This window comes from Aythya marila (assembly GCF_965140915.1).
Source record: "Aythya marila genome assembly, chromosome: 1".
Taxonomy (NCBI): Eukaryota; Metazoa; Chordata; class Aves; order Anseriformes; family Anatidae; genus Aythya; species Aythya marila.
Genome location: NC_139042.1, coordinates 128781142 through 128804904, shown reverse-complemented (window position 1 = coordinate 128804904; position 23763 = coordinate 128781142). Strand labels below are relative to the sequence as shown.

The 23763-nt window shown below is 39.4% G+C and overlaps 1 protein-coding gene across 1 annotated transcript in view; it reads left to right on the top strand.

The window, feature by feature from the left end:
• The first annotated feature begins 9861 nt into the window (after positions 1-9861).
• VWF (von Willebrand factor) overlaps positions 9862-23763 on the top strand; it is a 145772-nt gene continuing 131870 nt past the window's right edge. The window contains exons 1-5 of the mRNA XM_082774180.1: positions 9862-9955; positions 11439-11493; positions 12064-12222; positions 13928-14030; positions 14154-14362. Coding sequence (XP_082630306.1) covers positions 9926-9955; positions 11439-11493; positions 12064-12222; positions 13928-14030; positions 14154-14362 — 556 coding nt within the window. The 5' untranslated portion in view covers positions 9862-9925. The remainder of the gene's footprint in view (positions 9956-11438; positions 11494-12063; positions 12223-13927; positions 14031-14153; positions 14363-23763) is intronic.

Sequence of the window (23763 nt, the reverse complement as noted above, 5' to 3'; positions counted from 1 at the left end):
AAACCGGAGCAGCATTTCTCTTAGGAGCCCCTCTTCTTGCTGCTGTATTTCCTTTCAGTTCACGTACCCGAGCAGCTAGGGTTGAAGTAGGTACACCATCTCATTTCCTCATATCTTCCCCATGGTCACGCAGATAAAACCACAAGGTGCCACGTGGTGTACGTCTTGGGTACTCTCTCTCTTGAGCAGGCGAATGCTGATTCTTAGTGGCTGAAGTATCACTCTGTCTAAATGGGGGGGAATATACTTGTTCCACGAGCTTGTCAAGTCCTTTAGACAGTTTCTCCACAGCTGAGACACAGGACTGTAGCGGAGCAGAGAGATTGTCTTCATATTGTTGAAGCTGGCAGGAGACATCATACATTGTTGGTCCCATCCCCTCATCCCAGTGAATTGCTGCCAGGGTACTGGCATGTGCCGATGGTGCACTCCGCACAAATTTACGCCACATGGATGTTGTGCACTGGACTTCATCGGGGTCTTGAGGTGTCTGGGCATTGTCCAAATCACTATAAATCATCTCCCGCACAGCTAATTCCCGCAGATGTTGGAGATCTTTATCCACAGTGGTCCACTTGCCTATGTGATATACAATATCTTCCTTATGGGGATATCTTTCTTTGATAGCTGCCAGGAGTCATCTCCAGAGGCTGAGGGCCTGTGCTCCTCTCCCGATGACTTTGTCGATTACCCTTTCTCTAGAGAGGGATCCCAGCTGCTTGGCTTCATTGCCTTCTAATTGTAGGCTACTGGCCCCAGCATCCCAGCATCGGAGCAGCCAAGTGAGGATGTGTTCACCTGGGCGTCGACCATAATCCTTTCGTATTTCTCGCATCTCACTCAGGGATAAGGATCGAGTGATTTCTGATTCCTTTATGATTTCCATCTCGTCTTCCTGCTGTTTTTGTGATGGCTCTGCTTTAGAGGTGCCTGCCAATTCCCCTTCTCCCTCCTTCGTAGGAGAGCCTTCTTCCCTTACTAAACGAGCTGACCTCCATTTCCATTGTTTTGACTTGACTATGGGGGCGACTGATACCATAGTTGGTTGATCCTCTGGGTCAGCCACAGCGTGTGTTACTTGGTCATCAGATTCAGAGACTTCCTCCCGCTATTCAAATTGCTGGATGATGTTAAACAGTGTTTGATAGGAATAAGCCACGACCCAGCACAATGCTGCAAGCTGTTGTTCTCCAGCATTATCAGGGTCAGGACATACAACTCTCAAACATTCTACCAAGTTTTCAGGATTTAGCACTTGCTCAGGGGTGAAGTTCAAAACTATTGGAGGAGACACTCGTGACAGGTATCTGCTAACATCATCCCACACACCGTGCCACTCACCACAAGACTGTTTCGGGACAGATTCCCAAATAAGTTTTCTAAACAATCGACTAATCTTAGAGAGAAAATGAAACCTGTTATTCAGAATTAGAAATAGCAATACATGGGTTACAGATGGATCTTCAAAATACTCCCAAACTGTTGTAATTAGCCCACTGTGAAAGAATGGGAAAGGTACCATTCCTGATATTATTAATAAACTGGTGTCCAGATGAGAAAAGGAAGGCAGTGTAGTTCTGAATATTCTCTGAAAGATAGTTTCCATGGGACCCAAATGATAACAGCGCAGAGCCTGAATTCCAGATTAAACCCAAGGTCAGTGCTTGGCAGCACAGCGAATTAAAAAAAGTGAACACAGATTGTAGCACTTTGTCGGATCGGATATATAGGAGAAAGGAGAATATGACACGGATTGCATGACATATGAACAAAGCTATTATTAACAGGACAATGTACATGGTTACTAGCAAGCAAGTGTGTTAGTTGTATGCGTTTAATCAATTCTATTGTTATCTCAACCCTTCGAGCCCCACGTTGGGCGCCAAAAAGGACTGTGGTGGTTTTACCGTGCTGGGCAGCTAAACCCCACAACCGCTCTCTCACTCCCCCTCCTTTAGATGAGGAGGGGGAGAAGTAAAGCAAAGAACAACTCACGGGTTGAGATAAGGGTAATTTAATTAAAGGGAAATAATTATAATAATTAAATAAAGACTACCATGAACTAAACAATTTAACTAAGGGGAAGTAAAAGGGAAAAGGGGAAAAAGGGAGGAAAACAAACAAACAAAATAAATGAAAGCTATATGGAAGTGCAGAGGAAAGAAATTACTCTCTACTTCCCACAAATGAGCGATGATTGACCACGTCCTTGAAGCAAGGCCTCAACGCACACAGCCGGTGTTCGAGAGGAGGACCGACATCTTCTCAACGAGAGCCCACCCCTCCCCTCTTCTTCCTGTTTCCACCTTTTATTGCTGAGTGTGACACCACATGGTATGGAATATCGCTTTGATTGGTTTAGGTCAGCTGCCCTAGTGATGTTTCTCTCCTCACTTTTTGCCCACCCCCTAGGAGGGTTAGAGAAAGGCCCAATGCTGTGCCACTGCTGCTCAGCAGTAGACACAACACTGGTGTGAAAACACTGCTGTTCCAGCTACAAGTACAGAGTACGGCACTGTATGGGCTGCTGCTGGGAAAGTTAACATTCCAGCCAGACCCAGTACAGCTACCCTTCTGCACTATATTAGTGGAAACTTTTTAAATAAAAGAACAAGAAATTCCAAGGTTATTTGCGTGCTTGCATTCATGTTGCTACTTCCCTGGTCCTTCTTGAGCTGTGTTTGTAACTATCTACCCACCATAAGTTTTTTTTTTTTTTTTTTTCCCATCTTTTGGACATTTCTGTTTACTTTTGCACCTTTCTCAGCACATTAATGTTTTCCTATCAGAACAGATGTAATTGGTAGATGTAGAAGAATTAATGTGTATGTATATTTGTATATGCATGCATTGAATGATTTGTATATGCATGCATTGAATGTTCACTCTGTCTAGAACAGGCCAGATGAATAGAAAACATCCAACAGGGTAACTGGGGAGTTGGTAAAGTTAATAGCATGCAAGTATTGAGTACCTTGCTTAGAAAATCCCATGCATGCAAATAGACTGTGTAAATCAGGAAGGTTAGATTTTTTGATTAATTGGGAGAAAAAAGGAAGGAATATGAAACCCCAGTTCCAGAGGAGCTGGGGAGAAAACTGTTGAATTGGCTTCAGATTGACTTCCTATACGCAGGGAATTTCAACCCAGGGGTAGAGGTTTAAAGCATTAACAAGTAAAAGAGAAGGAAGCAGCTGTTTACAAGAGATCCCCTCCCAGGTTGTGCTGCTCTGCTTTAGGAACACCACCTTCCCAGGAATGCTAAAGCCTGGATTGGTGTCTGAGAAGTAGAATCAAGCATACATCCTCAAGGTGATACTTAATTCACATGAGAGACAAATTGTCCATAGACCAAGAGAAAAATAATCTCTCCCCTGACTCTTTGTTCAGTTTCTGGTGACTCTTTGCGATGTATGCAAATTTATGAGGTTTTTGGCTCTTCATTCAGCACAGACTAGAGCAGCACCACTGATTTCAGACAAGCACTACTAGATGACACCAGCTGAAGACATCAGTCTATAATATTATTACTTCCTAGAGGCTTTATAAGGTCACTGTACAGGAGGTAGATCTTTTGCTTTGACAATTGGCTGGAGATCCCTGGGCTTACAGGATGCGGCTTGGCTTGGAAATCCCCATTTTGGATAGGACGAAAGGGGCTGAAGCCAAGCAAAGCACTGATTGGACTGCCACATAGCAGGCTTGTGGTCTGGAGCTATGCCAAAGAGCTTTATGGTAACACCAAAGGTCCTTCAGGCTCAGGTGACTCAAAGCGTAACCCCCGTCAATGCAGTGGCTTTAGCTGAGATCTGCAAGGGTGCTCCATTGCCTCCTGGTCTTGGAAATCCTATGAACTTACCACCATGGAAGGAGTAGTAAAAAGGATTCTCTTTAATAATGCATAGTTACGAGGGAGAGTACCAGAGCATTTGTTTTTTCTTGTGAATTTCTCAACATGTGGAAGGATGTCCAGAGGCTGAGGGCTTACAAGTACAAAATGTGATTTCCACCTGGGTGTTCTCCCTTCCTCTGTTAGAGCAGTGTCTTTCTTTAAATCGTGTACCAACAGTGCCAGGCAAAGGAACTGGGCATTGACGACCAAAAAAATGCACTGAAGCCCCAGTAGTTCATACTAGACCAGAATAGATGGCAATGTTTTGTTTTCCAAACAAACTTTCTGGTCTTTTCAAATAAATGTATTCTGCTAGTTCTTCCTGCAATTTGATTTACGCTGCTGTGTGCTACAAATACAGCCCTGCTAGGGCAACTGCCATGGGGACAGATCATAGTTCCATCCTTTTTGTAGTGCTCTGGTGTTGAGGAGCATCTTAGATGTCTGTTTTACCATTCTGAGTTCCTGCATGGCACAGAGCCAGCAGAGAGGCAATGTGCAGCCTCTTGCTCTGGTTGCCCCAGGGGCAAGCATATACCACTACTGCCCTGCTCAGGGGTATTGGGCACTCTTCTAGCCACCCCTGATGAGAATCCCTTACTTTTGGTATTGTACTGTGCTGCTAAGGTATGGTTCATTTGTTGTTTGAGCTGTTACAGATGTCTGCATGTCCTCCTTTCTCTTGAATATCTATAGCTGGTTTATTTTCCCTACATTTGCTTATGCCCTTAAAATGTGCTGAGTAATTATGCAGTATAAATCTCATACAGTGCTCTTCTGCATGGGGAAGGTTTTACCTCTAATACTGACTTTAGTGATGGTCACCCCCAAATCAATACTCTTTTTCATTACTAGAGCACTTTGTTCATCTAGCTCAGAATTTTCCTAGGAGAGCAGTAGCCTAGACAAAGGGGAGGGTTCAAATACAGGGTTATGACTTTTCCAGATGATCTTCTCATATCCTGGTTTGTGTTTTTTATTTGTTTGTTTTTTTTTGTCTTTTGCCTTGAACAGGGGGAGGGTAGGAGGTGATGCAGAAGAACTTTTCTAAGCATGTACCCTGTGTTATTTCTGGCCTTCTGCTCTGGACTTCCAGGATCTGTCACAGGAGGCTCATATTTTTGGAACTGTTTTCTTATTTTAGCTTATTCATTGTTACTTATGCTGAGTTTCACTGTTGGGTCATTAACAGAAAAGCCAATGTGAATCTCTTTTGTAGAAAACACAGAGACATTCCTTCCCTCATTTTGGGGTGAGGACAGCTATCTTGTTTTTTTGGACCAAAAGCTAGGATTTTGGTGGCTAACAGCTGTTGCTTAGGAGTAGTTATGAGAGTGAAACATAACATTAAAGTATGGAATTTCTGCTTCCACCACTCAACAGGGTAAGCCAAGAGCTGCATCTGATTCGTCCTTTTACTAGCCTGTGGACCTGCCCTTCATCAATTTGTCTAACTGGCTTTTGACACAGTGACTGTGCTGTCTGAAAGAAGTACATCCTTTTGCCTGTTTGAAAGCAACTCCTTGAGAATTCCAATGGCTACACCAAGCCTGTGTACTGGCAGAAATGATGAATACTTATTTCTTGCTTACCTTCTCTGTTCCCTTTGTGATATGGCAGATATTCGTCATACTTCTCATTTTCCGTCTGATTTCTGAGACTGGAAAATTTCACCCCTTGCTACCAAACTCTCCCTATCTCTAATTGTCATTTTATCTTTTCTTTGTCCATACTTAGAGAAGACTGGGAGGTAGAAGGGAGCTGAAGAGATGCATTTTCTCTCTTGTATTTTATCTTTGTCTGATTTATTAAAGTGACAGTTTAATTTAAAAAAAAAAATAAAGAAAAAAAAAAAAGAAATATCAGATATGCTCACAGTAATAAGTACTTAAAAATTCTACTGTTTCTGAGATAGATAGACCAAGAGCACAGGCAATATTCAAGATGAAAATATGCTTTGTATTTATTGGATCGCATAATACTTTTTTTCCTTACCTTTTTCCTGTAATTCTTTCACCTTTTTGAGTACTACTGAGCAATGAAGCAACATGGCTTCCTTTCCCATGAGTCTCTGCTTAAGAATTTTCTGCTGACAAGTCATGTCTTATATTCTACTACATTTTAATGTAAACTGTCTTTCATTTGATTTTTGTGTAGCATTTGGGATTTGAGTCTATTCAAAATGCTAAGAACATTCTAGACCTCAGAAAATCAATTTATGACTTTGTCTGCACAGATGAAGTGATGTTTATGGAAAAAAACTTTGTCCAGAATAGAGCACTTCAACTCAACATGCTCACAGCAGAGCTAGAATCAGCCTGAAATCTTCAGATTGGATGGCTCTGTTTGACCTATGTGTTGACATCCCAGATTGGATTGTTTCTCTCTAAAAACACAGTTTCAAATAAAATTTTGTTACTGGAGCTAGTTGGAATTTCTTTTGTATTTTCCTTGAATAAGATGAATTCCTCTTACAGCAGATGCTTGTATCTTTTAGATAGTCTTAAAATGACATCCTGTGTTGTCTGTGTTGTCTTCCATAGCTAATCTAATTTGCTAGTTCCTAAGTGCAAAATCTAAATTCATTATTGCTAGACTTTAGTTTTCCATTTTGCCTACATCAAGGTATTGTTTCTGTTCAGGCCCTGTATGTTTCATCACTGTTCCTACATTCTGTTGCAGATCTCATAATACAGACACTTTGCCTCCATATTTGCCTGTGTCAAGAACTTGGTGGCAACTGTGGCATTCTGTTTAATGACTTGGTGTGTATTATGTAATTCCAAGTAAATATTGGACTTGTTCAAATACTAGGTCATGTGTAACAAAACAAGTGTTATCTATATTTTCTCTCAGAAGTCCTATTCCTTTAAAGAAACTATTTATAAGGGACTTTCCAGCAACCGTGTACTGTACTTTATATATTTCCTCCTGTGTCTCAGGTGTATTATTTGTAAAATTACATGTCGGAATTGCACACACATTACTAAATCTCATAACAGAGCAATGTACAATGTCAGACAATAAATGTGCTTTTTACCATTTCCTTTTTTTTAGGGGGGAGGTGGGAGAAAACTGAGCCAGGAGGGGAAAAAAAGGAAATTTGTTCTTTGGGTGTAGCCCAATTAATTTTCTTCCTTATGTCCTCTAAGGTCTCTAAGGCACTTAAGAGGTGTTGTGATGTCTAGCTTATCTCAGCCATCTATTAAATGTTGGCAGTGGGAGTTGGAAGATGTCCCCCTGCTGTAGAAAAAGACTCCAAACACACAGAAAAAGGCATTCAGATTTTTGAGGCTCCATTCAAGTTCAGAAATCTGCCTGCATGTAGTCTGCTTCTCTTCAAGGCAACCTTTGGTAATCTCAGACTCGGGGTTTACTCTCTCGCTGGTGTTTCAGGTAATGCTTGTCAGCATATGAAGGCAGTCACACAAAAGCTAGTAAAGGAAGACCTCGGCCATCCATCACAGTTACAGATTAAGTAATCCTGTATTGTTGAAGAGATGACCCCTTTTTATAACAATGGTAAAGAAATCACTACACAACAAAAACAGTGATGTCCCTTTTTTAAGGGGTATTTTAAGGGAGTCTAACTATCATGCATGTGCTAAACAAACAAAAAAGTTTTCAAAAAAGTTTTTGAAAACTTTTTCAAAAACTTAAAGATACCTGTTAAATTTGCATAGAAAGTTAACAAATGAAGGGATTTATTCAGAGCTCAGACACTAAAAGGATTAAGCCTGAGAAGAAGACAGAAGACTATAGTGACAGGAGACCTTGTTCCCCATACCAGGAATAATACCAGGACTTGGAAATCATCTCCCTTGGTGAAAGGTTTTAGGAACATATCTCTGAAATTACTAATGCCCTAATGATCTCAAAAGTATCCAGGACCTGCTGAGACTTGGCAACTGGACCCAAGAATGATTCCCAGTCAATATTATTTCTCTGTCTTCATCCAAAACCAGAAAGAGAAGCAAGATGAGAAGAATAAGAGGCATCTTGCCTGTTCTCTCTGCTCACTTTCACACCATTTCTGCCTGTTGTTCAGCTATAACTTCAGCCCTGAATGCTGTTTCTCATGAAGAGGTGCTAGCTCTCTCCATGGAGTCATAGCAGGTTTAGACTGGGTAAAGTCCCTGCAAGTTTCAGCAGGGTCAGAGGCTCTGTACTTACTGGTTCTTCTATTAAGAGGTTCCTGCATTTTGCTGTTGTGCCCACTAATGCTTCTGCACATTTATTTGACAAAGATATCAAAGATGTATTTTATTTTTTTTAAAGCCTCAGCTTGCATATTTTTTTCCCATAGATTTTTCTCCTGTGGAAGTGTAGAGGAACCTTTTGGGCAGAAGTCAGGGGAATATTTATTGTTCTTTCCTGGTACTTTATTGAAACAGTAGGAATTGCTAGGAACCCACAATCAAGGGATATCTCTGGAAGCACAGTGAGGGCCATGACTGCAATGGATGCCAAGTTTCTGTATCCATAGGAGATTTTCTTGGGTGGTCCCAAGGATCTCCCCTGATGCTGTCAGGTGTTGGCCTTGCATTGCCATGAATGCAATTGGGACAAACCTTATTGCTATTGGAGAAAAGGCAGGAGCATCTGACTGCAAAAGATCCTGACAGGAAATATTCATTTAAAAACCTTTTTCTCTCTCTCTTTTTTTTTTTTTTTTTTTTTTTTTTTACATGGAAAGTGAAAATTTAGCTTTTCTTCCTTCCTTCCTTCCTTCCTTCCTTCCTTCCTTCCTTCCTTCCTTCCTTCCTTCCTTCCTTCCTTCCTTCCTTTTTCTTTCTTTCTTTCTTTCTTTCTTTCTTTCTTTCTTTCTTTCTTTCTTTCTTTCTTTCTTTCTTTCTTTCTTGTGTTTCTGTAGCACAGTTTTATGACACTTTGACATGCAAATGTCATGAATTCACACAAGAGAAAATAAGTATGGCTAACAAGATCTGTAACTCTTCAACCTAAGCAGACACATCACCTAAACTGCCTTGAAAATAATCCATTGCCATTATGCAAGGATCAGCCTAGTTACTTGTAGAAACCATAAGGAAAATTGCCTGGAGGAAGAAATTATTATAATATATTTTTTTCTATTTATTTATTTACATATTTTAAGTGTTGCACTATTGGTTTTCTAAGAAGTGTGTGCAGGAACTACCATTCTCAGAACTGCCTGTGTACTAGGAGCTCTCAGGAGGCATGTTTTTATTGTTTTGCATTGTTTTTCTGGGGTTAAAGTAAGGACCTGATTCTGTGAACTAGTGGCAGGATATGATTTACAGGGAAATGTGTTGCCTTCTAATCCCTTTGGTATTACTATTAGCTACTGAAAATACGAAGTGTGGAACATCGAGAGTAAAATTTGGTGTCATCTGCTCTGCATTTTTTGCTTAGTGCTGTACATATGCCCGCAAAACTTGTGCCCACCTCTGTAACAATATGTGCATGATTAACATATTGTTCTAGAGGGTATCTCTATAAGTACAAATTCAAGGACTGGACGCGTTGATCTAAAAGAATATGACAAAATTTGTGCGTGTTTCATATGTGGTGTTAAGGGTAGAACAAAAGCATTACTAGCTCTGTTTCTTTTTCCTTTCACCTTTAAAGAAGTTGTACACATGAAAAAATATTGCATGTGCTCTAGTCTTTGAGACGTGGAGTATTCTACTATTCCTCTTTAATAGTTGTCTTCAAGCAAGTGTGCTATTGGCTCAGCCAGTGAGATTTGTCACACATACACATGCAAAATTTATTTCAAAGCCTTATCTGTCATGTAAGTTTTTAATACTACTTCCCCTCATTGTAACTTTCTGGCAATTAAGGCCATTGATTTACACCACAGCAATTTAAACTATTGTTTTGAGAATCAGGAGGATGTGACGTTTGGTCTTTATCTTTCCTTTTAAATGAGCAAGAGTTCCTGGCTTGTATAAAAACAAGAAATTTCAGACCAAAGCCATTCCAGTCCCTTCTCTTGAGGGAACAATGGTGGTGTAGAATAAAGGTGGAAACTGGAGGAGCTTCTTTTTCATGTGCAAGAGGAGTCTCACGCAGAAGAAGGTACATTACTTTCTAATTAAGTTGGTGATAAAAATTACAGAGGGAAGATATTACTGATTTTCTCCTGATTTGTTAGTGGCACCTGCTCTATTCAAATTGGGGGAAACTTCAAGTGGACAGCTTAAAACAGACTGAAAGATTGAAATAGGCTGAAGAGAGGGTTTTTAGATCTTGTATTTTATCTTTGCATGCTTAATAAAATCAAGAGATTAACAAAAGCAGTATCAGATTTGGCCACAAAAAAACAGTACATGCACTAAAAATACACCAGCAAGTGTTCTGAGAATAATGCCTATTGTTTACCACTGTTTTGTAGTCACATTCCCATGCAGTTGCCAGTTCTTCGCTATCTTGCAGAATTAACAGCCTTATGTCAGATTGGCATTTGCAGCATTATATGACCAGCTTTTATAATAGATGCTTTCCTTACTTTTGCAAATAAGGTAAAAATTTTATTTATGTGGCTGTTAGTTGGACCTACATAACTGACATCAGTAAGTGTGTGCCTGTAAGGTGAAATCAGGATTTGGTTCTGTGTAATGTATTTAAGTATTTAATTGGAGGGCTCTTTTAAGAAAAGGTGTGTCTGATCTCCTGGTATTGATATGTTAAGTATGGTATATTTAAGCCTCTCTGGTGGCTTAAACATGATCACTGAAATTAACTCACCTAGATAGAGCTCTGTGAAGCTTTCATCCATTAATTACTAAATGTCTGTCCACAGAACACATCTGTAGTTCACCATCTGCATAGCACTCATATTATTATTTTTAGAGGCCTGACATTACAGGATATCGTTTATAGACATATGGGCAACAAAAGTCAACATTGTAATTGTAGAAAGTACGAGGCAACAGTAAAACTGATTTTGGTGAATGGAAGTTTCTACCCTGTGTTTCTAATCTTTGCACCATTTCCTCCCTTTACTTCTCACCCCTTATCTCAAGTATATTATCGCCCTGAAATCAATAGAGTACCACGTGGTTATAATGGTCTGCCAGCCAGGCCTGTTAGTTGGTGTAGAACCGTTATATTCTTTCCTTTTGATGGTGTTGGGCAAGATGCAAATCTTATGCAGCAGAGGTGACTTCTCCTGGTTGGCAGATCCGGTTTGAATGGCTTACTTCTTTGTGTTGGGTTGTCTGATAAACAACACAGTGTATCAAAAGCTTTGTGTGTGCAGTGTACTAACTTGGGTAAATCAGAATACATGTGTATGCTGGGTTGCATTTCCTGTGAAGGTAGCCCATGTTTCCTTGCAGTAAGAAACGAAAATGGGACCAAAGAATTATACTACTTACTTTTCAAGGCATGGCTGGATAACTGAATTACTGTGAAAGTCTGTATGGATTACAGCTTTCTGAAATGGTGTAGAACCTAAAAAGTAACTTTATAAAAAAGGAAAGAAAATGCTGAGATGTTGTGAAACAGACTAAACACCCTAAACTAAGAATATTCTAATATCTCTCTTCATTTTTGACAGATGCTTCTCTTGGAAGTTCTGCTAACAAATCTACTGCTGGGCGCTGTAATAACAGGTAGGAAAACATGTTTGTTTCCTAATGCCTTGAAACAGAAATGTATTTTCATTGTTTCTTCTGTGAGATTGTTTTCCCCCCTCTTTTTACCCGCCTTATCCTGCAGTCCTGGAGTAGGCAGCATTCTCCTCATACTGGAGACATCAGTAAGGTTGTTCCTTTCTTTAACTTTCAACAAGCACTATGTTAAGTCACAAAGACTCCCTGAAGCCAGTGATGTTTGTCTGCCAAAAGTATGCCTGAAGTACTACTACCCTATTGTTTATGATGGGATTGCAAGCAGGCATAAATATATGAATGTATGGCATCCCTTAAAGCACTGAAATTAGCCTTGTAGGGTTTAGGTCAGTAGAAATAAAGACAAAAAAAAACCTTTTCAGTAATTTGTACAATACAAAAAAATTTACTTGATCCTATGGACTGTCATGCCAGATATACAGTGTACTTAGAAAATAGAGCTAAAGGCCCAGGACAGGTGATGTTCAGTGGTAAAAAAAATCCAGCAGATAAATTCCTAAACTACAAAATGAATGTTTTACATTGCAAGTTACATTGTGTTTCAATATTCAGGATCATCAGGTTCTTTGCTTCATGAGTCATCAGTTTCACGTTGCAGCCTTTTTGGGAATGATCATATCAAAACTTTTGATGATTCTTTCTACAATTTTGCTGGGGACTGCAGCTACCTCCTCGCTGGGGACTGTCATAAGCGCTCCTTCACACTCTTAGGTGAGTTTGAGCTACTACTTAAAAATAGTTTCAAATGAAAAATGTTGTAGGTATGTGACATGGCCTTATGCTGGGGAAAATATTGTTGCCCTTTGTGATAGGATAAACCATTGCATAAAAGGATCTTAGATTTTCTTCTGAGAGTAGGATTGCTTCTAAGGATATTCCGTCACTTTGGCTTATTCTTTAGTAATACTTATTGTTTAGTAATATAGCTCATGCTACCTAAGCTGTAAAGAAACAGAGATTTTCTTATTGAGGGGAAGTGAGACCTTTTTAATTTTTGAATTTGATAGATGGGAGTGATTGTTAAAGCTGAGTACAGGAATAGGAGCCACATGACCCTGTAAAACTGATTTTAACCATGTGCTAAATCCCCATATATAAAAAAAAATTAAATCCCATCTTGCAAGACAAAAAGTATTTGAATTAGCAATGTTATTCTTAGGGACATGACAGATGATAAGATAACCAAAACCCTATGTTTCATAAACACCAAACTCTTTTGGTAGGTATTCTTAAATTCACTAAGAAGTGTTCTGTACTAATTTTAGTTTAAGCTGATTTTGTGCTAACTGTAAGTAAATTGAAGTAAACTCATCCCATCACTCTGAAAAGGAAAATTAAATTAAATTTAAATAATTTTGTTCCTAAACTTAAATGATTTAGCACATTTTATTTATTTATTTATTTATTTATTTATTTTAAATGTGGAAGAACCGACCAGTATATGTGAAGTATGAATTCATTGCAGTATTTTATTTGGACAATTAAATCTTAAAAATCATGAGCAGAGGCATTATATCTATATTAGGTACCTAAGTACAGTATAGTCTATTTTTGATTCCTATCTCAGCATATGTACATGGGTTTGTTTTGGTTTTGGATACTGGGCTGTGAAGTACAATGCATGTTGCTGAGTAAAACATTTCGGTCTGGGCAGAGCTGTCTACCTCTGAGCAGGAACTCCAGAACAGGTGCTGCATTGTGCAAGCAACCAATGTAAAGTCAAAGCTAGACAATGAAAAAAAGCAGGGAAAGGATTATGTGTAGTTATATGTCGTTCCAACCCCCCCCCCCCCACATACACACATTTTTTTTTTTTTTTTTTTTTCTCTCTTGGAGTATAAGAGCATTGTCTACATATCATCTGTGCTTCTCCTTTTGAAAAACTGAGGATTTGCCCCTTGCCCCATCCCCACTGTTGGATAGCCAATATTGACATACACCCTTTAAAGACTAGCTGAGTTGGTTACAGGGCTTATCAAGAAGAAAGATATGCAGACTCAGTTCTTCCTACAGTTCAGTGGATTCTACCCTCTTCTCTTGCTGCTGAGCTATGGGGTTGTTTTGGGGAGAAAACTAGGGAGAGAAAGAGTAGGAAGCAGGGCAGGTTGTTGGTACATCTTCTTGGGAACTCTTCCAGTGTGCAAGGTAGGATGAAGAATTCATGGACTAGAGACAATAATGGGAAAAGCTAAGTCCCCCGCTGGTTCCCAGGTCATGCAGCTGATAGTGGACAATACCAGCCCTCATCCTGGGACTCTGTGTTTTACATCATCTATTTTGTCCTATAGCTGCTTAGATGGCCCTTGAAAATGTTGAAAATGTTAGAAGATACGCTCCCAGCTCTGCAATGTGTTCTTACAAGTTATCCTCCTCAGTCCCAGAGCTAACAATATTTGCTTATTTCCGATCCCTTTAGGTGACTACCAGGATGGGGAGAAAATTGGTTTTTCTGTGTATCTTGGAGAATATTTCAACGTTCACTTCTCTTTAAATGGAAGCGTGACACAGGAAGACAAAAGGTACTGTTGGAACAGCAAGTATTCCAGCAGGAAAAACAAAACAAACAAACAAAACAAAACAAAACAAAACAAACAATGTCCTTTGCATGTCATATTCTGAGAAATTATCATTTTTCTTCACAGGGTTTCCATACCTTTTGCCTCCAATGGTTTATTTATAGAGAAGGAGGCAGGTTATTATAAAATGTCCAGTGATGAGCATGGCTTTGTTGTGAAGATTGATATCAGTGGGAATATTCAGATATTCCTTCAAGAAAAGTACTATAATAAAACCTGTGGGCTGTGTGGCAACTTTAATAAATTTGCTGAAGATGACTTCAGAACTCAGGAAGGTAAGACTAAGACTAACTGCTTGTATTGTGATGTACTTACTCTCTGTGCACCTAACTTCATGGGTCATTCAATGATAATTTTGCTGATCCAGCAAAATATTTCCACAAAACCTGTCAGGTACCTCATCTTGATGAGCTGAAAAGCTGTCCAAGTTGTTTCATCTTCCCTTCCTCTTAAAGAGAATTGTTGTCATCTCATGGCTGAGCAAAACTCAGAGCTATGAATGTAACCCTCGTATTTCAACTTTCAAGGTTTTTACAAATATGAAGCTATGGGCTAAGTTATGTGTAATTTGGTGGTCGTGGTGAACCAACTAGGAAAAGACCCAGAAAATAAAAAGATATAAACAATACTTATTGATTCAACTTCTAATTTATTAGTGAGTTAAGCAAATGAGAGAAAGAATAGAGATTGTTTCAATAGCCGAATATGAAATATGAAAGGGGATAGCTGCTGGCAAATTTACAAATGGATTTGGCACAGGATGCTGTTCTATAAAGCGGTTGTGCTTTGATGACATTTCTCTGCTCAGATAGGTTGTTGTGTTGGAGGTGCACCTTATACCACAGCAACTCCTAGCAAGAGGGAGAGACAAGATTGCTTCTGCTGGTTTCTGCACATTTGTGCAAAGCCTGTTATTGCGAGTAAACACTAAGGGTTTTGGAAAAGCCCTGAATGTAACTTTGAGGGACCAATTGTGATTCATACTATTTCATAGTGTCTTTCAATTCTTAGCATTCACTTGAAGAGAAAAGGTTTAGAGTAAAATAACTTAATTCATTAACATGTTAAATTGATAATGTAAAGTATTTATTAAAAATTAAAGATATAGAAAATAGAGAAAGACAAAGTAACTTGGAGAATAACCTGGCACTGCTCCGGGGGTGTGCATTCCTGACACTTGGGGTTCATAAGCATGGATTCAACATACAAAAAGAACTGATTTCAAAGTATCTTAAAATTATTGATCAGCCCTTCAGCACCGTAAATAATAAGAAAAAAACTCATCTTACAGAATTGCTTGTCAGGACTTGAAAACTTCAATGTCTGAATGTGTTGATATATGAAGTTCACATCTTTTTCTTGGGACAGCATAAAGGGGGCAAGACTACTATAAACAATAAAAGCAGCAAAGGAGACTGTATTGCCTTGGACTGTTCAAATATATGATACTCCAGACTGCTGCTCATGTTTAAATGTTTCTTGCTGTATTTATTTAACATGCCTGAAGATTTATCCTCCCTTTTATAAAAACAGTGCTTTCCCAACTGCAGATTTCTGAACATAATGAAGTCCATGGCAGGGTTACTTGTTGGAAGAGCTGAAAAACAGAGAAGACAATAAGAACATGAATAGCTATTGCATAGTTATAGCTATTGAATAGTTATTGCATGAAGATCCTGACTTCTGTAATGTGTGGACACACAAATCTGTGCTTTTAGCCTAAAGAATAGACCCATATCTCAGCAAATCTGAAAGTTTTCCACTCTGATACAATAGACCTTTCATTTTAGCTGATCTAGAAGGAATTAAAATTGATTATGGTTGAATTTGTTGTATCAGTGAGAGACATCACCACTCCCACGCATTGTTTATTCCCTTGGCAGCTCTGCTGGCAGGGTGTCTGATATGAGCTCCTCTTAATAGGCTCCAAGTAAAATCAGCTTTTTATTAATTCAGTCATTTTTTAAGCTGCTGAAACTAACTTCCAGATGAGGGGCAACCCAAACAGCTGGGAGAGGTAAACTCTTTAGAGAAGGATCAAGAAAGAATATTGGTAACATATATAACAGTTTACTTCTTTTTTTTTTTTTTTTTTTTTTTCCCACTACATTTTATATTTGCTCTCCTTTTAGCTTGATTAGTTCTCATAAAGGTCAACCCAACCCAGGATGTGAACTTGATATAATGACTTAATGAACTGAGGGCACAGAAGGGTTATCTTAAGGTTGTCTGCAGACTGAGCCTGGCCATTTCAATGTGTCCATAGCTTCCTGTTAAAATCTGGGCATATCTAGCCTATCAGATTGGGCCCTCAATTCCAATACATTAAATGTATTTCTGCATGGGATTTGTATTGACAATAAATACAATAATATCTGTGAGCCCCAGAATAAAATGTATTGTAAGTACAATGCACAAAGGAAAGACTAACGTGAAGATTATAGGATGTTATCTGGGAAACCATTGGGGAGCACTATGCAGGTCTGTATGTCAGAAATAAAGGAAGAGAGATGATGGTAGATATTATGGATTGGGTATTTAGGCTACAGCCAAGGAGCTTGCTGGATAGCTGAGGTGTATTAAAAACCATCCTCAAGGTTTTTTAGCTGGGCAAGCAATTCAAGATATCCTAGCCTTCAAACTGATTACCATTCCAGCTTAAATGAAAGCTAGCTACTGGCTAATAGTTCTTTCCTGGTAGAAGGGGAGCTTGTAATAGCTGCTGATTGGAAAAACCTGCTGATTTGGAAAGAGCTGCTGGTGGAAAGAGAACTGAAACTGAAATGTTTTTTTCTGTCTCTCACAGATTGTAGATCACGCAGTTTAAAAGCTAATGCAGTAGTTTCATATAATTTCTGCATTTGCCAGCACAGGAGGGAACTTGTGTGGTTTGATGACCCATTCCTAGGGATTGTTTGTGGCATCAGACAACCACATCCCAAATTTGTGCTCAGAAGTCAGAATCACGGACAGAATCTACACCATAAGCTCTGTTCTTTCTGCAGTGTCAGTTTTTGTCACAGTTTAAACAGAATGGCAATGCTTATGTTGAAAACAAATGAGAACACAGATTTACAATATTTTAGATACAAGTAGACCCTCTAATTTAACTACACTGGCCACTTTTGCTCAGGAAAATAATTAGTTTGGTTTTACATGGCTTGCTCTCGTCAAAGTGGATTATGATGTAGAATTTTGTTAATTTATATTTGGATTATGTTGAAGTGGTTGTGAAATAAGAGGGAAATTGTATTTTTGGACATTACCATATACTGAAAGTAAAGAAAGGTGGCATGAAGGAAAGTCCATTTAAACTTAGTGATGAGTGTGTGATTATTTTTGTTTTGTTGATATATTTATACTCATGTTATATAATCTCGCTAATTATGTGCTGTTGTCTTGGCACTTTCATGACTCCTCAGTGTTTTGGTATGGAAGCCGAGAACTGGTAGTCTGATTAGAGAATAACACATATCACTTTTCTGTATAGTTTTGATGCTCTCTTAATGAGCTCCTGGAGGTCTGAGTGATGTGACTCAAGCTATGATACTTTAACAAGTTAACATTGTATTGGTAAGACCCAGCTATGAAGGTAGTGGCTTTTCGCAGTAACTGTTGAAGCTTAAGAAAAAAGCGTATGCATCATGTTTCATAACTGTAGACACAGACTCTCATTCAGACAGAGGATGCACTGCTGAGTTGTTTACATTGATTTTGGTAGTTACTAAACTAATTCATCCTGTGGAGAAGTACTCATGTCCTGTTGAGACTTACAAATAAGGTTGTATTATATGTGGTTGCTTGTCTATTGGGCATGGAAGTAGAAAAAAGCCATCTGCCCCTTGGGAATTTGTTCTCACACTTCAAGCATAACTAAAATATAAAAGGAAAACTCTTGTGAGGTTTCCAGTCTTTTTTTCTCCCTTTCTTTCTCTCTTTGTTTTCCTTCTTTCATTCATTCATTCATTATTTTTTTATCTCTATATCCTAATGAAGGAAATAATTTCTCCTCTACTTTCTTCCTGCCAGCTAACCTCTGTTCGTTTATAAACATCCTGTGAATGCTTCCAAGACTTGGTTAAATTAAACAAGCTCAATTTTTCCGATGTGATTGTGTACTTCTATGTGGTTGCCAGTTGCCAGTTTTGCTTATATCATAATTATGAAGTTGAGTCCATTTTAGATGCTCAGATGTTTGGAAGCCTTCAAGCCATGGCATTTGAGTGTCACAAGATCACTGACAGGAGCATTTTACAATTAGGGATCCAAAACAACGACTAGAAGAGATAACTTAATACTACTGAGGAAATTTGACACAACATAGACAAAAGTCGATCCTGAAATCTCATCAGGTCATGTTCACATGAAAAAATGACCAAAAGAGACCTTGCAGTATATTTGTAGTCATAAATTTGTGGGCACGCTCTTACCTTGCAACAAATGTAAGGGAATTTCTTCCTAGAAAGAAGAAAGAAGAAGAGAGAAGCTGTAGTTCAAACTCACAGAGTTTTTTTTTGTGTGTGTGTGCCTGTGGCCTCAGTCTTTGCCAAGTACTCTTATCATTGAGATAAGAGTCTTAAAGTGTTATTGTTGTGATAGCATGATAGGTCATGATTATAGTTTATTTGTGCATAGCACCTCATTTGAGACCGACAGTGGGATCTATCATTTCATCATTTGTGCATGTAACACACTCTTAGTATTATGAAAAAACAAAAAAGCAAAGAAAACAATAACAGAACCAAATCAATCTATTATACTTCTTTAGGCACTGGCAGGAAGCATGTTTCTGGAAATATATCTCCAAATCACAAAGACATTAATGATAAAACAACATCCATGGCTAATGCTAGATGCAGGTTTGATATTCCGAGCTTGCTCCAACTGAGTCTGAAACTGTCAGGCAAGACATTCCAGACTTTTCTGCTGCTGAAATACAGAATATATGATGCCACTAGAGAGTAAATATAGGTTACATAGTTTGAAGCAGACAGTGTAGTACAGGAAAAATCTGATCTTTCAGGTAGTTTTCTGTCCTGCAGTAGAATAAACACACATGAATGAATATACAACTTCCCTGTGTGCAGTACATTGTATATTCGTAGTACCTCAGCTTATAAAGCATATTCCAAACCTGTAGTGATGTTGCTACAAATTTTATAATTTTATATATATATACAGGTAAATATAAGTAAAACTTTGAGTAAAAAAAGTAAAGTTTGGGATCTTGACATTTTAAAAGATAGAGGTAAATTGATTTTAGGCAAGTTTAAAGTTTTTATTTGACCTAAGCAAATAATTTCATTTTATTTCTTGCATTTTAATTTGAAAGCAAAATGGATAGATTCACAAAGGAATTAAGCTGCCATTTGCAAGCAGAACTGGTGAAGGAAGAATCACAGAATCACAGAATTGTAGGTGTTGGAAGGGACCTCAAGAGATCATCAGGTCCAACCCCCCTGTCAAAGCAGGTTCCCTAGAGCAGGTTGCCCAGGTAGGCATCCAGATGGGTCTTGAATAACTCCAGAGAAGGAGACTGCACAACCTCCCTGGGCAGCCTGTTCCAGTGCTCCACCCTTACCATGCCTGTTCCAGTCCACCCTTACCATGAAGAAATTCTTTCGCATGTTTGTGCAGAGCTTCCTGTGATCCATTTTGTGGCCATTGCCCCTTGTCCTGTCCCCACAAACCACTGAAAAGAGGTTGGCCAAATCCCTCTGTCTCCCATACTTAAGGTATTTATAAACATTGATAAGATCCCCTCTCAGTTTTCTTTTGTACAGAATGCTTGCACGGTAACATTGTTTATTATATGGCATTTATCTGAGGTAACAGAAACTGGTATTCATAACCCCCTCTGCTTTATTTAGAGTTGTGATTCAAAGTTAGGTGTTTTTGTTGTGAAGAGTGTGTCTTAATCACTGGGTTTTGGAACTGGCTTTTTTACTCTTGTGCTAAAACTGTTCCAGTTCATAATCCTGATTTAATATATAAACCCTTGTTGTAGGGTTTGTGTGTGTGTGTTTTTGTTTGTTTGTTTGCTCGTCTTTCTCCTCCAAAGAGACAGAGACACGAGGGCAGCAATTAGATTGCTAATCCAATAAATTGAGCATCTGTGACCAGCCTCTGGTTGCCCTGACTGCTGCTGTGATGGTTGGCACATGTCTCTCTCCTGGGTCATGTTAGTAGAGTTATCAAAGTGTGGGACACTTCTGGGACATGCAAAGAAGGTGAGATCTGGGTTGTACTTTAACAGCTACTACCTGAACCCATTTTGTATCCTCCAAAAAGACTGCGCACTAACTAGCTGCCTTGGGTTCTCAGCTGGTGAGCCACAAGTTCTCATGCTGGTATCAGACCTCACACCAGGCACTAGTTATTGAAGTACTTGGGTTTTGATCCAACTTTGTTTTCATTACATTTTGTGACACTATCATTTTATTCTCTCTCTCTTTTTTTTTTTCCTTAAACAAACTTCTTTCAAAATGTACACAAAACAAATGCCTTAGAAAAACCGTACCCGGGCTATATAGAGGATTTCTGGGTGTAGGGCTCTGATGACTCCTAGTTAGGCTTTGTTTTTTTCACAAACTTGTCTATTTACAGAAAGAAGGAAAATTGAACATGAAAGGAACAGAAGCAAAACAAAACTCTGAGCCTACCAGATGAAGAGAATGTGCATCATAAATGCTCAGAGGGGGGATGGGAATAAGCAACGGGAGCAGGGCAGAGAGAGACATGCAAAAAGTTTGCATCCCAGATACTGTGTCAGGAATCAATCAAGAATCAGGACAGGCTGAAATCAAACTATGAGCCTCTTGTTAGCTGAGGGGAAGACTACACAACTAAGCTAAAAGGCCTTTTAAAATAAAAAGTCACTTCGTTCATCATCAAAAAGGGAAAGGCAGCCTCTGCAGAGAGTATGGTAGCTGTTCTGTATGATGGTTGCGTAGTGACAGAACAGGCAGCTGAACTGCCTGGCTGCTCTGTTAATAGTATCACTTGTGCACTTAGGAAATTAACAGGGGTTTTAGGCTGTTCTTGTGTTGTCCCCTTCACTGTCTTTCCTCTCCTACACCCTCATGCCCTTCAGCAGAACAAAGCATAGGTTTCAGAAGAAAGGCATCAGCAGTGGTGGGCAACTGCTATTCCCTCTGCCCGTTGCACTCAGACACTCTGGGGACAGTTCGCCCTCCCCACTTTTCTTCCTGAAGCCTCATAATATAAAGAATTACCACACTCATTAATAGGGCATATAACATGTATGGTTTGAAGAGTCCTTTCCAAAGAAACCTTCTGCTGAAATAGTTTAATTCCATGACCCAAATTTGTTCGGTAGGTCAGTGGTCACAGAGTCACTTCATAGCTTCAGCTTAAAGCTCTTGTGATGGTCAGTGAAACTTCCATGTCTAGTTGCTACTCTGAGAAAAATGGGTATACATTTTCCTCCATGTGTTATATATGGATAAAATTGCATTTATATGAATAGATATACTTAGAGCTCCGTTCTTGTGGTTAATCAGACATTGCTTACCCAGTTAGATTATAATTTTGGGGAGCAAGGCAATACCTTTTTTTGTATTTGGAAAGCATCTTATAGCTTGCACTCTGCTTCTCCCTGGGGACTGGACAACAATTTTTGAATGAAAGATCCTCTTAAAGAGAGTAGCTCTCTCAGGCTGGTGAGAAGATTGGAGTGCTGGTGGCTCAGTGGGTATTCTAGTAAGAATTTCTTAGAATTTCTAAGAATATTGTAAAATGTAAATATAAAATTTATTTATATTTTCTGATACAGTTATGAAGTTAGTTATTAACAGAGTGGGCATGGTCTGCTGTAAATATCTGCTGATGGGATTCCACACAGTGTCCTTCATCCTTCTTCCAGTAAGAACTGAGACTAATAGATTTGAGGTTGGGAAGCAAACCTTGTTAGTAGGAAGCCTGTCACTACGTGCTTAGCAAACTAGGTTGAGCAGTACTTACTTTTCATGAGTCTCTCTCCTTTATTCCATTTTCCTTCCTGCTTTCTTTTCACCTTTCTAGGATTACATCTTACTGTGTATTTGTAAAACTGCTAGTTCAATGAAAATGCAAGTACTCTTCAAATACAGGTTCTACCTATCTCATATTAGTGTAAGTAATAAGTAGTGATATTTAGTATCTTTAGTGACTGTGTTACTTATAGTTGAGTACAAAGTTTCCGGGGAAAAGCAGGCTGGCAAACATGCATGTAACACTCTTGTTTTAAAGTTGAATGACTATATAGCCCTTTATCATAGAACCATAGAATGGCTTGGTGTGCTGGAAAGGACCTTAAGGATCATCTAATTCCAGCCCAGCTGCCTTGGGCAGGGACCCCTTCCACTAGACCAGGTTGATCAAAGCCCTATGCAACCTGGCCTTGAACACTTCCAGGGATGGAGCATCCACAACTTCTCTGGGCAACATGTGCCAGTGCCTCACCACCCTCTGAGTAAAGAATTTCTTGCTAATGTCTAATCTAAATCTATCCTTCTGTAGTTTAAAACCAGTACTCCTTGTTCTTTCACTACAATCCCTGACAAAGAGTCCGTCACCTGTTCTCCTGTAGGTACTGTAAGGCTGCTAGAAGGTGTCCCCAGAGCCTTCTTTTCTCCAGGATGAACAACCCCAACTCCCTCAGCCTGTCTTAACAGGAGAGGTGCTCCAGCCCCTTGATCATATTCATAGTCCTCTTCTGGACTCGTTCTCATAGGTCCATGTCCTTCTTATGTTGGAGGCCCCAGAGCTGAACGCAGTACACCAGGTGGGGTCTAACAAGAGCTGAGTAGAGGTGAGAATCACCTCCCTCTACCTGCTGGCCACTCTTCATTTGATGCAGCCCAGGATAAGCTGGCTTTCTGGGCTGCAAGTGCACGTTGCCATCTCACATTGAGCGTTTCATCAACCCAAACCTACAAGTTCTTCTTCTTAGGGCTGCTCTTAATCCATTCTTTGCCCAGCCTATATTTGTGCTTGGGATTACCCTGTCCCAGGTGCAGGACCTTGCCCTTGGCCTTGTTGAACCTCATGAGATTCTCACAGGCCTACCTCTCAAGCCTGTCCAGGTCCCTCTGGATGGCATGTTGGCCCCACCACACAGGTTGGTGTCATCGGCAGAGTTGCTGAGGGTGCAATCAATTTCACTGTCTATCTCACAGGCAAAGATGTTAAATAGTGCTGGTCCCAGTACTGACCCCTGAGGAACATCACTTGATATTGATTTCCACTTGAGCATTGAGCTATTGACCACAACTCTTTGAGTATGACCATCCAGCTACTTCATTACCCAATGAGTGGCCCATCTGTCAAATCCATGACCCTCCAATTTAGAGACAAGGATATCATGTGGGATATCCATTGCCATAAATCACTTAATGCTAGACTGGGCCAATTACAAGAAAAATGCACTGTTGAATCAGATCAGTTTTTTACTATCATATGTTGAGGAGGCTTACCTGGGGCAAGACCTTGAGCTGTTGAGCACACCCAAATCCATCATGAATTGCCTGTCCTAGAACAGCTTGTAGCTTAATTTGAGGGCCCAAGTACTTTACAAGGAAGAAAAACTGCTCTGGCAAGTTGTTGGCAAGTCCCTTACTCCAGTGGACTACTCTGCTATTATACAGAAAGGCACTGGCAACAAGAGGTTTGAACA